Source organism: Zymoseptoria tritici, chromosome 10 (assembly GCF_000219625.1).
Source record: "Zymoseptoria tritici IPO323 chromosome 10, whole genome shotgun sequence".
In the NCBI taxonomy this organism is placed as follows: Eukaryota; Fungi; Ascomycota; class Dothideomycetes; order Mycosphaerellales; family Mycosphaerellaceae; genus Zymoseptoria; species Zymoseptoria tritici.
This window is the reverse complement of record NC_018209.1, coordinates 1,200,729-1,214,996: the sequence shown is the minus strand read 5'-3', so window position 1 is coordinate 1,214,996 and position 14,268 is coordinate 1,200,729. Positions and strand designations below refer to the sequence as shown.

Below are 14,268 nucleotides of genomic sequence, written 5' to 3'. Positions count from 1 at the left end.
ACCTAATACCAACTCCCACACGCATGATAGTCTCCTTGGATAGTAACGCCTGAGCGCCTGAGCGAGATATCAAAGAGCATGATGGCTATGGTCTGTTCTTAATTCAGCCGGCGATGCGTCTTGCATTTTGATCGGACATAGATCTGGAGCCAGCAAGCCGATACCGACCACTTCCTGCATACTCGTTCGCTATCGTCCAGCAAGGACCTCGAGCTAGAAGCATCCACAGGATGCCCGACGAAGACAAGGCTCAGGCACGTGAGGCGGGTAATGAAAGCTTCCATCGGTGTGGTTACCGACTTGAGCTGTTGCTGCTCATTGATCTGCGTTGATTTCTAAACTTCCAATCTGGCCCACTTGCCCACAATGACTCCTTTCCATTCCCGGACGAGCATCGTGGCCATGCCTTCTACGGAACGCCGCCATAGCGTATGGTCCGGAACACCACAACTTCCGCCCTTGCTGTGGCTCAATATACCTTGAACTCCGAATCCTCAGCTAGGACCCAACAAGAAGACAAGAGTGTAGGAAACACGTTGTGGGTGAGGCAGTTCAGATGGGAACCACTTGCCAATTCCGATCTGACGATGTAGTCGCATTTCGGTCGTGTGCACCGAAATATGTTGACATGCTTAAGCGGTGGCAATTGCTCGGACTTCGGCTTGACAGGCTCCAACTTTTCCATCAACGACCAGAGGATGTCTTCGTTGGTGTGAATGTGCGATCGGAATTCTTCAAGTTGAAGGAGCGGCTGGAGGTTGTCTTTGATCAAGGTTTGGACAGTGGGCGCAACCCCGATCATCAGCTCGTGGAATTGACGAAGGGCGATGATCGCTTCGCATATAGCTTCGGGGCCCTTTATTGACAGCACGATCTTCCGAAACGTGTGATGGGCTGTGTTCGACTGGAATGGGAAGCCGTACTTGCTAGAGCGCTGTCAGTAAGGGATGCAGTTGTGCATGGGAAGACGGTGATCCACAGACCGCGCCACAACGCTGTAGTTGAGATGAAATGTCCAGTCGTGTTTGCGTTGCTCCGCGTTGTCGACGTACTCAAACGTGTAGATGTAGCGAAGCAGCGCTTCCAAGGCGGTCGGGTCATCGTCCTTCAGCTCGATGACGGGCTGGGTGGCTTCCTATGCTGGTGTCAATGTGATTCAGATGCCTCGTGAAGGTCCAGAGTAGCACGCACAGCGAACTGGCTGTCGGGACCGCAGAGCTTCTTGAAGTACTCCGAGCGGGTCACGAGGATGATCTTGTGGCATTTCATCTCGCGATTGCCAAACTTGAGTGTCACATCGGACAGTGCGTCTTGTTTGAAGTGCTCCGACATGTCGATGCCGACCGGCTTCTTGGACTCTGCTTTCGGTGGCATGATGGCGTGGAGAAGTGTTTGACGGACGGTGGTTGTGAAGTGAAGTGAAGTTGAGAGCGAAGTTCAAACAAGAAAGCCCGTTACCTCGCGCCAAGCCCGCTCCGACATCTCACTCCCGACAGAGCAAGCGCAATGAGGATATCACAGCGCTGGACGAGCACGCCAATATCCAAGAACCCACAAAAAGATCAGAAGCGCCTCACAGATCATATGCCACACGGCATCAAGCAAAATCTCGTGACCCTCACTCCACCCCCTATCCCTCACCCAACAATCCCACCCAACCTCTCCCCCTCCCCCCACCCCCCAACCCAACACAACACCCCACCCATCACCCTCCCACAACACCTCCCATCCCCACCCGCCTGTCCCTGCAACACCACCCTCCTCCCACACCCGCCACACCGACAAACCCTCACCGCACAAAGTTCCCCACCTCCACCCAGCAAATCATACTCCCACGCACACCGTCTCCGCATCTCATCCAGCACCCCCTCCCTCGCCAACCCCATCACCTCCTCAATCACAGCTCTCGAAGTCTCATTCCCCGCATCATACTGCGCCTGCTGCATCGCTCCGATTCGACCCGTGGTGTGCAGGAATTTGACTCCGACTTCGCGGAAACGTTCCAATGCCAAATTTGCCAGATCCCAGATCGCGTAGCGGTGTGCGAAGGCGTTGATGGCGAGGTGCCAGGTGAAGTCATCTTGTCTGCCACCCGAGCCACCCGGCGTACGATCTGCTGATGCTCCCTCGTCGTAGTCGCCAATGTATAGGAATCTCAACACAGCATCCACAACATCCGGGTTCTCAGCAGGAAGGGAAAGGATTTCCTGCTGGAGGGCGAAGAAATTGCTTCCCGGGCCGAGGAGGTTGGCGAATTCTTCGGAGCGGGAGATGAGGAGGGAGGAGTGGGCGTGGAAGTGGTGGGTGCCGATTAGGATTGTCATGTCGGTGCGCGGATCGAAGGGTGCAGAGGGCGGTGGTGGTGGTTGAAGTGGGTGGAAGGGGAGCTGGGGTTGGATGGTGGTGAAGCCCATGGTGAAGTGGCTGTCGCGACGTTGGTGGGTTTGGCGGCTTCGTGGGGTGGGAGTTGGTGGAGACATTTGGTCTTTGGTTCGGAGGTGGTTGATCCTGAGTGATAGGCTGGTGTATTGTGGGTCGTAGGATTTTGCGCAAGTGTCTATGATATGGTGATGATGTTTCTGGTTGATGTATGATCAGCTCGATTATAACGACGAAGATGAGAAGTGATACAAAGGAAAGAACCGAACGAGGCAAAGAAAGCATGAGAAACAATAATGTCCCGCGTTTGCTCGCCTGCATGAGCTTTTCATTCACTCGAAGCGCAAAGTTCTAGCGCATCCCTGCAACGTAGCAAGCGCGACGGCCAAAGAACAATGATCGGCCTCTGCATCCACTCACCACGCTTCTCTCGACATCCACGTCCTTCCAAACTTTGACGATATCCTTTCCGCGAGGATAATGACACTCGGGCCGGGCTAACAACGAAGAGGTAGGAACGAAAGGCAATGGAGGACATGAGCCCATCGAACTCGTTCATCAAGGCCTGGTAGGCATCGGAACTGGAGGAATGAGCGGAACTTTTTCGAATTGCGCCAGGAAGGTTTTCTGTTTCCATCTTCACGTTCGTGCCGTCCTCTATCGCATTCCCAGTGCGTGAGACGTTTCCGACCGACATCTGAGGCGTGTCCTGCAGCACTATCCAGGTTTCGCGCTCGCACATCTTGCGATCCCATACCAGCGGGACTGCAAGCTGTTTGGAGCACATCCACCCCGCGTTGAAGGTCGGAATCTGCTTGTCCTTTCCGTCCCGCTATGGCTCTGGGAGAACACTTGTCTCTGCCTCCCTCTGAGAATCCAGCACCGGCTTATCGGGGTATCTTTCCGCCTGTAGTCCATCTCTTACTCCCATAGCTCTTCCAACATCTCATCGTCCATACCTCCTCCCACCATCATCCTGCTCATTCCCTCCACCCCCCGTCCCACCACCACCACCCGCCCCAGCCGTCCTCGCCGCCCCCCACAACCTCGCCTTCAACCTCTCCTGCGCCGTCCCGCCTCCACTCCCACTCTCAAAACTCGTCCCACTCCCCGGCCGATTCCCCGCCGGCCCATACCCACCCAAATTAATACTGCTCTGACTCGCCACACTCTGATAACTCCCCGCCCTCTGACTCGGGAGCGGACGTCCTTGAACCGGAGGCGGAGCGAGTCCACCCACCGAGGCGTTGGCAGCGGGATTCTGCATCGGTCTCCTCGCTGCTCGTAAACTTTGTGGCGCCGTCGTCCCTCCAGCTGGTGCGTCCCAGAGATCGCTGAGACTGGCTCTTTGAACTGGTTCTCTTCCCTCTCCTCTCAGGGCTCCGACTTGTCCGCGACCCCAAGTTGAGGACTGGGTCATATTGCCGTATCCTCCTGCGGGTTGTTGTTGTTGTTGTGCGGCGACTTTTTTGTTGGGGTCGGGAGGCAGCCAGTCGGGGAATGCGCGGTTCTTTTCGGTGTAGTAGGCTCGGAGGACGCGGCAGATGTGGGTGTCGTCGGGGGTGTCGCCGTCGTCTTCGGTGGAGAGGAGGGTGCGGCGGAGGGAGGCGTAGCGGGAGGTTGTGTGGGTTAGGAGGTTGGAGAGGTAGGAGGACATGATTCTAGCGATTTGTGTGGTTGGAGATGGTCGTGGCTTGGAGTGTGGTATGGTTCGAGGATTGCGGTAGGAGAGGAGGTGGTGGACTGCGGTCTTGTCTTCGAGGTGTAATGGTCCGTACTGGATCTGTCCGACTTTCTGTATTCCCCTTGCTGTAAGGTCCAAGCTATGCCATCCTCCAATGATGCTGTGGTGGTCCTCCTACGCTCGTCGCTGCGCTGTTCCAGCTGAGCTTTCGTTTGTCCACTTTGCGATCCTCGCCGCGGGTGAGTTCGTAGAGAAGCAAAGAGTGAATTGTAGAACAGGATGGCAGAGTGAAAGTGAGCTCCAATATCTGTAGGCCGCCAGGAACGGAGGGGTTTTGGTTCAAGGTGACGTCTCATTTGATGGGCAGGCTCACGTGACACGTTCAATGTTCGCGGGACAATTGATGGGCGAACGGCTCGCAACACAATCGGAGCATCGACCAACTCGAAACTTCTATCAAGACTTCAAGAAGAGTGGTGCGCAGGAGGTAGAGGTATCACAAATTCCATTCTCGCTCTCACAATCCACTACCCACTATCCACTATTCCACAATCCATCACATTCTCATCACCCTCTACTTCTTATCAATCAAATTCCTCTGACCATACGCCTTCGTCGCGTAGTCACCCTTGTGCACAATCAGATCCTCAGGACGGTAGTCCTCGCGACCGGAGAAGTACGAGTCCAAGATGGCCTTGGTGCCCGCGGCGTAGCGCGCCTGGGCGTCAATCGAGGTACCGGACATGTGGGGAACCATGGCGTTGCCGCCGCCCCAGGTGGAGTAGGAAGCGGTGCGGAGAGGGTGGTCGGCGGGAGCGGGTTGCGGGAACCAGACGTCGCCTCCGTAGCCGCGGAGTTGGCCGGACTTGAGAGCTGCGGCGACGTCTTCCTTCACGACGATGGCGCCGCGGGCGGTGTTGACGAGCCATGAGCCTGGGAGGGAAGGGGGTTAGTAGGGAGGAGGGGACATTGTGGAAGGCTTTGCTGCAGGACTCACCCTTCTTCATCTTGCTGATCAGCTCCTTGTTGAAGAGACCGCGGGTCTTCTCGTGGAGAGGGCAGTTGATGGTGACAACATCACACTGCGCCAGCATCTCCTCGAGGGTGTCAACACGTCTGCAACCAATCTCCTTCTCGACCTCAGGAGCCAGAGCCTGGTAGTCAAAGTACAGCAACTCCTTGCAGTCGAATGGCTTCAGACGGCGGAGCACACGCTCACCGATACGGCCGACGGCGACGGTACCGACGACCTTGCCCTCGAGATCGTACTCGTTCTTGGCGACGGCGGCCACGTTCCAGTCTCCGGCGGCGATTTGCTCGTGGGCGGGGACGAAGTTGCGGACGAGGACGAGCATGGTCATGACGACGTGCTCGGCGACGGAGACGACGTTGGAGCCGGTCACCTCAGCGACGGTGATGCCGCCGTTGGTCTTGTTGGCGGCGTTGAGGTCAACGTGGTCGGAACCGATACCGGCGGTGACGGCGATCTTGAGCTTCTTGGCTTTGGCGAGGCGCTCAGCGGTGAGGTATCCTGGGTGGAATCTGTATAGCATTGAGTGTTAGTAGGCAGTCCGTCTGATGTTGTAGTCCTGTCCTCGACTGTGGCATGTCTTACGGTGTGGTGATGATGACCTCGGCGTCAACGAGCTCTTGGTCAAACTTGCTGTTCTCTCCCTCCTTGTCCGAGGTGGTCACAAGAGTGTGGCCCTGGTCCTCGATCCACTTCCTGAGACCGAGCTCGTTCTCAGTGGTTCCGAGCAGTCTCGGCTCCTGCTGAGCGTGCTCATGGCCCTGTTGCGCGGAGAAAGCTCGTTAGCAATTGGATCTTTGACGTGAAGCTGTAGAGCTATGTGTGGAACGAAGACATTGGAACCAATGCCTGCGTACGCATTGTGGAGAGCTCGAGCAAGCAATTCTTCTGGAAGAGCAAGCTTCAAACAGCTCTCCACAAGCTCTCAAAGCTGTCGCCAAAGTGATTATCATAAAGGATGCCAACAACTTACATCGTACAAAACGAGAAGCACCTTGCCCTGTCGAGAAGAAGTCGAGGTCAGCGTTCTGACGCCTCCAGCTCGTGCAAGGTTCGCGCCGCGCTGTGTGAAGGATGCGGTGGCCCGCTGCGAGAGCAGCGAGGAGGCCGGGCGGGCCATGCGCAGGGAGGAGCGAGCAAATACCATTGTGAATGTGTGTGATGAGAGGGAGTGGAGGGGAGAGTGGAGTGGAGTGGAAGGAAGGAAGAAGGAAGGAAGGTCAGAAGAGAGAAGAGTGAGAAAGGACGGCTTTTCAGTAGTCTAGGATCAGGATGGCGAGTCTGCTTTGGGAGACGTGTCGGGGGGGAGCAACGACGGTGGTATGACGGAGAACGGATGCAATCATCAAAAAAAGAGGAGGCTCGTGGTGAGTTATGTAGGGGTAGCTTTGTAGCTCAGGTACTCTCTGCGCCGGGTATCGGTCTGCAATGGACCACGCGTGTTAGCCGGTTTGTTAATGGGAATTAACCTGGAATGGTATTAGGCTTCCCCTCCACCCGATGCGGTGATGCGATGAGAAGGAGAGAAAAGGTAAAGCTTCCGCTCTTCCCTCCGCTCTTCCATTGTTCTGCCAATCTGCCTTGACTCTGAGGATCGCCTGTGCATGATTGCGGGAGTCGTGCGGGGCAGCGGTTGCGCGGACTCGATCTGGGAATCGAAAACGCACCTGGACGAATGCTCGGCCGAGTTGCGGATACGTTCGGCTGCTGGTAGATGTGAAATCGGTTCGAGGAGAACAATGGGGCTCGTCTGGTATGGCTGGTTGAAAGCTATTCTTTCCAAAACATGCCCGATCTCAATAGCTGGCATAGAGCTCTATTTAACAACTCCCTTCTCGCTGCTATGTACGTATCCCAAGGAGCTCGGTATGAAGCTCTTGCTCCCTTGTCAGCATCTACACACCATATACCATCCCCATGCTCCGTAGCACGATGTGTCAACATTGTGAGATGTCCCAGCAAACCGAGTTGTAACCGACATGGCCAAATACCTTAGTTCTCCAAGTCGCAAGCTCGAGCTCTCCTGCAGCTCTGACGTTGCGTTCACCGGCAAACCCCACAACTCCACACCGCCGGCGTTGCGCTTATTCTTGCAGGATCGGATCGCCCAATGGCCGGACAACCAGCAGAGAGCCGCGTAGCCATGAGAGTGTATATCGTCCGTGCGAGTGAACAAGCAAAAGACATGTTTGCAATAGACGAAACACGGAAAAATCCAAACCATTGTAGCAGACTGAGAGAAGTGAATCGCAGTCTTTCCAAAGTCAATTCGTCGTTCCGCAGCTCCAACACCCATGTCCATCCAAAGCGGGGGTCGTGATGCTCAAACCGGGTATCCAGACCGGCTAGATTGCGGAACGGAGGTATTGCGGAAGCTGGCCCTGCTCGCGTGCTCTGCCCCTCTTCTTCTTGCAGGCAAAGTCGCTGCAGGTATGCCGACAACTCCTCTTCTTCCTTTTAGGAAATCCAAATCAGCTCGCCGTGGAGTCCGGAGCCGAGCTTGCTTAAAGGATGACAGACACGTCCGTGCTTTCGTTATCGAGGTGCTGAATACCAGAATGGCATTCTTCCATGGTAACAGGAGCCTTCTCCCGTGGTATATCATGTCGGAAACCCCTGGTCAGTCGGTGTACATCAGGCGGGAACTGTCAGCCTGTTCGGGTCAAGGAGTGTCAGCGTTGATGATAGACCGAGAAATGGCGGTAAGACATGAAGTTCACTGTGATCCAGCCTGAGGCGAGGATTGAAAGCGACGGAGAAGAAGAGAGAGATTGAAGAAGGCGCAAGGAACTCCTTCAAAGACCGCAGCGAAGAGCACAAGACGATGCATCTACACAAAGACTACTACCTTACTTGTACTGCGCAGCTAATAGAAGGACCGCACGAAGGTGTTAGATCTTGCTCTTGCTGCACTCGACTTGAATTCGTCAAGAAAGCGGCCGCCCACGAATGGAGATCAGACCACATCCGCTACAAGATCATATATATACACCCCGCCACGGCGTCTCGACTACAATCCAACACATCCCTCTCGACACATTTCCCCCAAAGTCGCAGCTCGCTATCTTCTCAACCCTTTCCTCCCCTCAGCCTCTCCTATCTCCGCTGTTCTTCAAGTCTCCTACTCGCCTTCCTCTTACTTCCTCGCTCTCACCGACACCTCCCCGTTACAATTCTCGCATCAAGAAAAGTTCGGATTGAAGCAGGCTCGGACCAAAACTCAATGCATCCAATCGCAACGATGCAAGTCAATGATCCAACGAGGAGAGGGAAAAGGAGACGAGCAATCCCCTCTGCTATAGACCTCTGCGAAGTGCTGTCTGCTCTGTATGCTGTTGCGTCACATTGCAAATTTGGGTCGGAATAGTCCAGATTGTGGTTGTTGTCGGCAAAGGGTCGTGAGGCGAGCCGAAACATTTCGTTCCTAGTCCTGTCAATGAAAGAAAATAGGCCGCTGATCAAGCGCGACTGCGAGCGCCTGTTCCGACATATCGGCTTCCAAACCCAGGGAGTGTCTATTGTCGATGACACTACCTACACACGATGTCTTCGGCCCGGTGTCGCTGCTTTCACGATCGCAAATCGGCTCAGAACTGACGACTATCATTGTCAATCTCAGGGGTCGGACAGGGCTTCTCGCTTTAACGAGCGACATGAACGAGCGACACGACGTTGAACGGTTGGGTCTGAACCACACCCAGGAGATTAGCAAGCTGGAAAGCCATCTGATAAAAGAGCCAGGGATTTGTATACCTATACATCCAGCACTGTAGGGCTTACAATCCGTCCGAAAAACAAAACATCTCGTCACTCTATGTTTCCCCAGGCCTTCGCAGTCGTCTATCCCAAAGCTTTCCTTCCTCTTTTGATTTTCTCCCCTTCTTCTACCTTTGCCGCTCCTCTTGCTTCCTGACCGCCTCCCTCTCCTCCACTTCTCGTAGCACTCCTACCTACCGTACAGCACCTCTCCGCCACCCCAAGTAACCGACTATAAAACCAAGCCCACTGTCCCCGATCAAGGTCCCCGCAACTTCCGTCAAGCCAACAATTGCGCCAGATCTCGCCGTTCAGAAATTCAACCGGGCGGGCAGGCATCCTGTCTCCAATCTGCGGTTCCGGCATTGCGGACGAGAACCCGAAAGCAGCCCAAACACTTGTCAGCGAACACTCTCAACGTCGGCTAGGAGGCAGATGTTGCTTCGTGGAGTACACACGCAGAACTTTTCGTAACCGGGCTGGAACCGGGCAATGTGCACTCCCTTATCAACCTTGCTTTCGTCCGGGTCGGTGCAGCAGTAGGAGATGTCTCTTTGGGATGCGAATGGACTTGCCGGAGGGGAGTCGCGAGGACGGCGACGAAGGCCGTGGTGGGTTTCATGATGGGCAGAAGACAGGTCTTTCCGCGTGAGGTATGCGCTGATGGGAAGTGTATATGAGCGTGGGGTCTGTGGAAGCGAATGACCGGACTGTGTTGCTCGAACGAGAGTCAAAGTTGGTCGAGCGTGGGTGTTATTCGTGATTCAATGTTGGCCGAGAGTTGACGGGTCATTCATATACGAAGGCAAGGAAAAGGTCCCAACCACCAAACAGGAGACTGCAACTCCTCCAATACACCAGAAAATCTATACAACCCACCCCTGTGTCTAACATACAACACTCCACACCACATCCCCTCCCACCATCTACGCCTTCCCACCCACCTTCTCCGACGCCTTCGCAGCCGCCTCCTCCAGCGCCTTCTCCTTCCTCAGATCCTCCTCCTCCTGCTCCCTCGCCTTCCTCTCCGCCTCCCTCTTCAACTGATCCGGCCTCCGAATCGCAATATCCTTCGGCCGATAATCCGAAAAACTCCACTTCAAAATCTTCTCCACGACCAAACAGCCCAGATAATCACTCACCATAGCGCTACAAAGCAGGACTTTAAACTCCGTGGTAAACGGCACCAACTTCAACTGTTCGTTGATCTCCGGCACAAACTCAGTCGCGCACGAGAAGGCGACACTGGTGACGAGTACGATGCCCCAGTACATGCCTTTGTTCTCTTTGATGCTCTCGCGGAATGGGCGACCTTGGTAGTTGATTGCGAAGGTGGAGATTTGTTGAATGAGTTGGAGGAGGTAGATGGCGGAGTTGAGGAGGGAAGGTTCGAATTTTCCTTCGAGGTCGATTTGGGAACGGTCGATTTTGGGTTCGAAGCGTTCAACGGTTTTGGAAATGAAGATGAGAGTCGCGATGTGGATTGCGAATTGGCCGAGGACGGAGGGGATGATGTACCAGTTCCAGATGTTGTTTTGGGGGCGTTCTTTGGAGAGAGCTTCGACGGGCTGTAGAGAGGAGAGTCAGCATGTGAGGGAGGATTGGTGATGGGGATGATTGCATACCTTCGCGCGGGAAATGCTGAGGAAGCAGACGCTCATCAGCATTCCGCTGATTGTGACCTGCCCGTCTCCGAACTTGATGCCGTCCAGATACAGCACACTCAAACTGTACGCACTGATGAGACAATTCAATGCGAGAATCTTGTACATCTGGATCGTAGCCACGAGGGTGCAACGACCTTGACGAATGATGTTGGGGATGGCAACGACGTTGGCGAGTTTGCTCGTGAACGGTGCCGCGACGGAAGCGTCACCGAGCTTGATACTTGGTGGCTCGTCGGCATTGAGTTCGTCTTCCAGCATAGACATGGAGAGCTTTTCTGCCATCTTGGAGGCGGCGTTTTGGGCCTGCTGGTTCTGCGCAGCCGCGGGAGCTTTCGCCTCCACAACTGCCTGCGACGCTGGAGTGGGTGGAGCGATCTCTCCATTCGCAGATCCATTCTCTTGTGCCTCTCTCAACGCATCCCACTGAGCCTTGGTAGAAGCCTCCCTTTCCATAGCTTTCTCATAATGCGGGTTTTTCTCGCCTGGAGGATACAGATGCGCGACATTAGCCGGGACAGGAGGTTCCGGCTGGTTGAATCGAGCCATCAACGCCTTCTGCTTCTCGTAAATCTCCTTCATCTTCGTCTCACGGAAGTTCTTGGCAATCTTATCCATGTCTTCTTGTGTGCCGTTGAGAAGAGCGACACCGACATGAGCTTGCTTCAACGCACCAACATCGTTGGTGCCATCGCCGGCCATGAGTGTGGTGTAGCCTTGCTCCTTCAGACCAAGAAGAATCTCCTCCTTCTGCTTGGGAGATACCCGTGCGTAGACCCAAGTGTGGCGGATGAGAGACCGGAGGGCTTTCTGGTCCTTGAACTTCGCAAGACCATAGCCCGTAACGCAAAGATCCTTGCTTTCCAAAATCTTCGGATCCAGATCTTGAGTCGGGTCGACAGGAATGTTGACTTTGTCGTCCACACTCCGCCAGACCAGCTTCTCCCCACTGTCATCGTTCTCAGGCGCATCAAGAATCAAGACCTCACGATCGACAATCTCCACTTTCCTCGCGACATGCACGGCAGTGAGCGGGTTGTCTCCCGTGATCATGACCACGCGGTGACTGCTCTCATTCAACATACGCACAGCCTTGATAGCGTCACCCTTCAACGGGCACTGCAGAACCAAGAAGCCAGTGAACTGGAGATCGCACTCGACATCCTCACGCTTGAGGTCATTGATCTTCTTCTGTGAGATCTCGTCACCGTGGAGGATGTACTTGCAACCGAGAGCCAGGACACGAGCGCCGTTGCGGCTGAAGTACTTGTATGTCTCCTCGTATTTTGGCGGGACATTGACCAGCATTTTGCGGATCGTCTCGGGCGCACCCTTGACTCCGGCGAATGTGCTCTTGATCTTCTTGCCAGTCTCGCGATCGGTGGTGACGGTCGTAGCGACGGAGCTCTGTCGTTTCAGTGTGGAAGAGAACTGGAAGCGACGCTTGATCTGGACGATGTCCGATGCCATGGCGCCCTTCGCTGACGTGCCTGCCTTTGCGGACAGTGTGTCGTTCTTTCCGAGAGTCCATCCTAGAGATTGCAGTGTAGCCTTCTCCATGGGCTCGCCAACAACATCGCCATCGTCGAGTTTGACGAGAGCGTGAGCGGTGGCCAACGTCAATGCCGTTTCCAAGCCAGTGTTCGTCAATTTGGTCAGAATGCTCTGGGCGCCATCGGACTCCGACGGCACTTTGTCATCTCCAAGGAACAATCCAGCGATACCGTCCACCACCAAATCCTCGCCAGTCAAAGTACCAGTCTTGTCAAAGCAAGCCACATCGACTCGTCCAGCAAAGGGGATTCGGAAAGGCTCGGTGCAGAAAATCGCATACTTGCTAAGCGCAGCAAGAGAAGTATTGACAGCCAAACTCAATTCCATAGGCAATTCCGGAGGCACAACAGACGTGATGATGAGCACACAATCCAGGAGAAGCTTCGACTGCTTGCGGTTTTGCTTGACGCCTTCGATCCAGACGTAGCGCGAAGCCGCAACAGCGAAGACACACAGGAAGAGGATGAAGAGCAGAGCCTCGACGTTGTTCGCGCTGACCCGTTCGGTGGAGTAAATCATCGTCCTCACGAGCGCGCCCTGGTTGGTCTCGAATCCAGTCTTGATCACAATCGCCAGAGCTCCCTTGTCCGGCGCAGATGGAACACCCGATACAGTCTGCGGCGCGACCTCGCCGCCGTCCTCAGAGTTGACGCCATGCTGCACCTGCAACACTTTGGTGCCGCCCCAGAGTAGCGCATTTTTATCCAGTCCCTCCGGCTCAATCGTCGCATCCGCAGGCCTGAGCTGAATCGAGTCCTTCAACACCGGCGTGCTCTCACCCGACAACATAGCCTCGTTGACAATCGCGCTGCCCTCGACCAGCATCATATCGCAAGGCACACCACTATCCTCCTTCGTCCTGTTGACCGAAACCAGATCCCCAGGCAGCAACTGATCGCTCAGCACCTGGATCCACTTCTTCTGCCTGTACACCCACAGCTCATACGGCTTAATGCTCATCCCCCGAAACTCCTTCAATGTCCTCTGCCTCTGCCACACCACCGTGCTCTCAAACACAACCAGCATAAACAGCGTGAACAGAGAGTAATACCAATACTCATCCAACATCCACAACCCCACGCAGAAAATCTGAAAGACAAAAAACGGCGCGACCGCGTGTTCCTTGAACAGCTCCGAGAAGGTCGGCACGGGGATGTCGAAAATGTTCGGTCCGTAGTATTGTTGCAGACGCTCAATCTCCGCGCCTTTCTCCAATCCCTTGCTCTTCTGGAAAGTCCCCACGGTAGGTTTGGGTTCCTGATCGATACCATATGCCAACGGCGCGAACGTGCCTTTACTCTCATCGTACAAAAACCGTCTCTTCTGGAACAAAAAGCTCACGCTCTGCTGTCCCGCCACATTTTCCCTCTGAATCTCACAAATCTCGCTCGCACCCGCGTTCGCTTCGGGGATGACTTTGATCAATTTCGCGTTCTGCACGCTCGTCGCGGAGCGCGTGGTGAAGAGGGAGCGGAGGTTGACGTTCCAGAAGGTCATGAGCCAGAAGAGGGATTGCAGGGTGACAATGGAGCCGGCGTAGACGAACGTCCATTCTTGCAGGCCGATGTAGGTGTCGTAGGAGTCTTGGGGGAGGTAGTAGCTGAAGAAGACGGGCCAGAGGATGGCAAAGGGCCAGATGTAGGTGTGGAAGAGGAGGGGGAGGGGGTTGTGTAGGGAGGAGGATTTGATCTCGGCGCGGTCGACGAGGCGGTGGGGTGGTGCCCTAGTCATTGTTGTTAGTGAGGTGGAGGATGGAATGGTTGTTGTATTGGAGATACTCACATGATGGCGGTTGGTGAAGAAGGAAGAAGAAATTCAAGTCGAGTCGAAACACGTTGCCAAAGAATCGAAGTCAAGCCCGCGCTACGTAGATGTCAAAGATTCCAGAACGGCAGTTTGGCCCCCAACCAAAGTTCCCTGCGGCGAGTGGCGGCGATGCATTTATTCGCCGCACTAGCGAGGACTACATAACCCTGCACAAAATACATGACCACAGGACAACTGCACAATCGCATGAAAATGGAGAACACGAAGACCTAATCGGACTGTCCAACTTGTCCATAACATTCGTCGTGGCTATTCATAATTCAACCTCATCTCATGCCCGCTAACGTCGCTGCAACAACAGAGGCATGTCCTGCCGCCCCCCACGCTTCTCCTCTCCTAGCAGCGCAGCTCCTTCGCAGGGTATACCTCTTTCT

General features: G+C 54.8%; 3 protein-coding genes across 3 annotated transcripts; all 3 read right to left on the bottom strand.

The window, feature by feature from the left end:
* Positions 1-3,325: 3,325 nt before the first annotated feature.
* On the bottom strand, positions 3,326-4,354 carry MYCGRDRAFT_76532 (uncharacterized protein; the record flags this gene model as incomplete). The annotated part of the gene is made up of 2 exons (XM_003848899.1): positions 3,326-3,456; positions 3,520-4,354. 2 exons carry the CDS (start codon positions 4,034-4,036, stop codon positions 3,326-3,328), a joined length of 648 nt encoding a protein of 215 aa, XP_003848947.1.
* Positions 4,355-4,552: 198 nt separating this feature from the next.
* Positions 4,553-6,421, bottom strand: MYCGRDRAFT_76530 (uncharacterized protein; the record flags this gene model as incomplete). Its single annotated transcript, XM_003848898.1, has 4 exons — positions 4,553-4,996; positions 5,061-5,605; positions 5,679-5,854; positions 6,067-6,421. 4 exons carry the CDS (start codon positions 6,238-6,240, stop codon positions 4,638-4,640), a joined length of 1,254 nt encoding a protein of 417 aa, XP_003848946.1.
* Positions 6,422-9,775: 3,354 nt separating this feature from the next.
* Positions 9,776-13,798, bottom strand: MYCGRDRAFT_101482 (uncharacterized protein; the record flags this gene model as incomplete). Its single annotated transcript, XM_003848897.1, has 2 exons — positions 9,776-10,417; positions 10,475-13,798. The coding sequence occupies 2 exons, from the start codon at positions 13,796-13,798 to the stop codon at positions 9,776-9,778; spliced, it is 3,966 nt and encodes a 1,321-aa protein (XP_003848945.1).
* Positions 13,799-14,268: the final 470 nt, after the last annotated feature.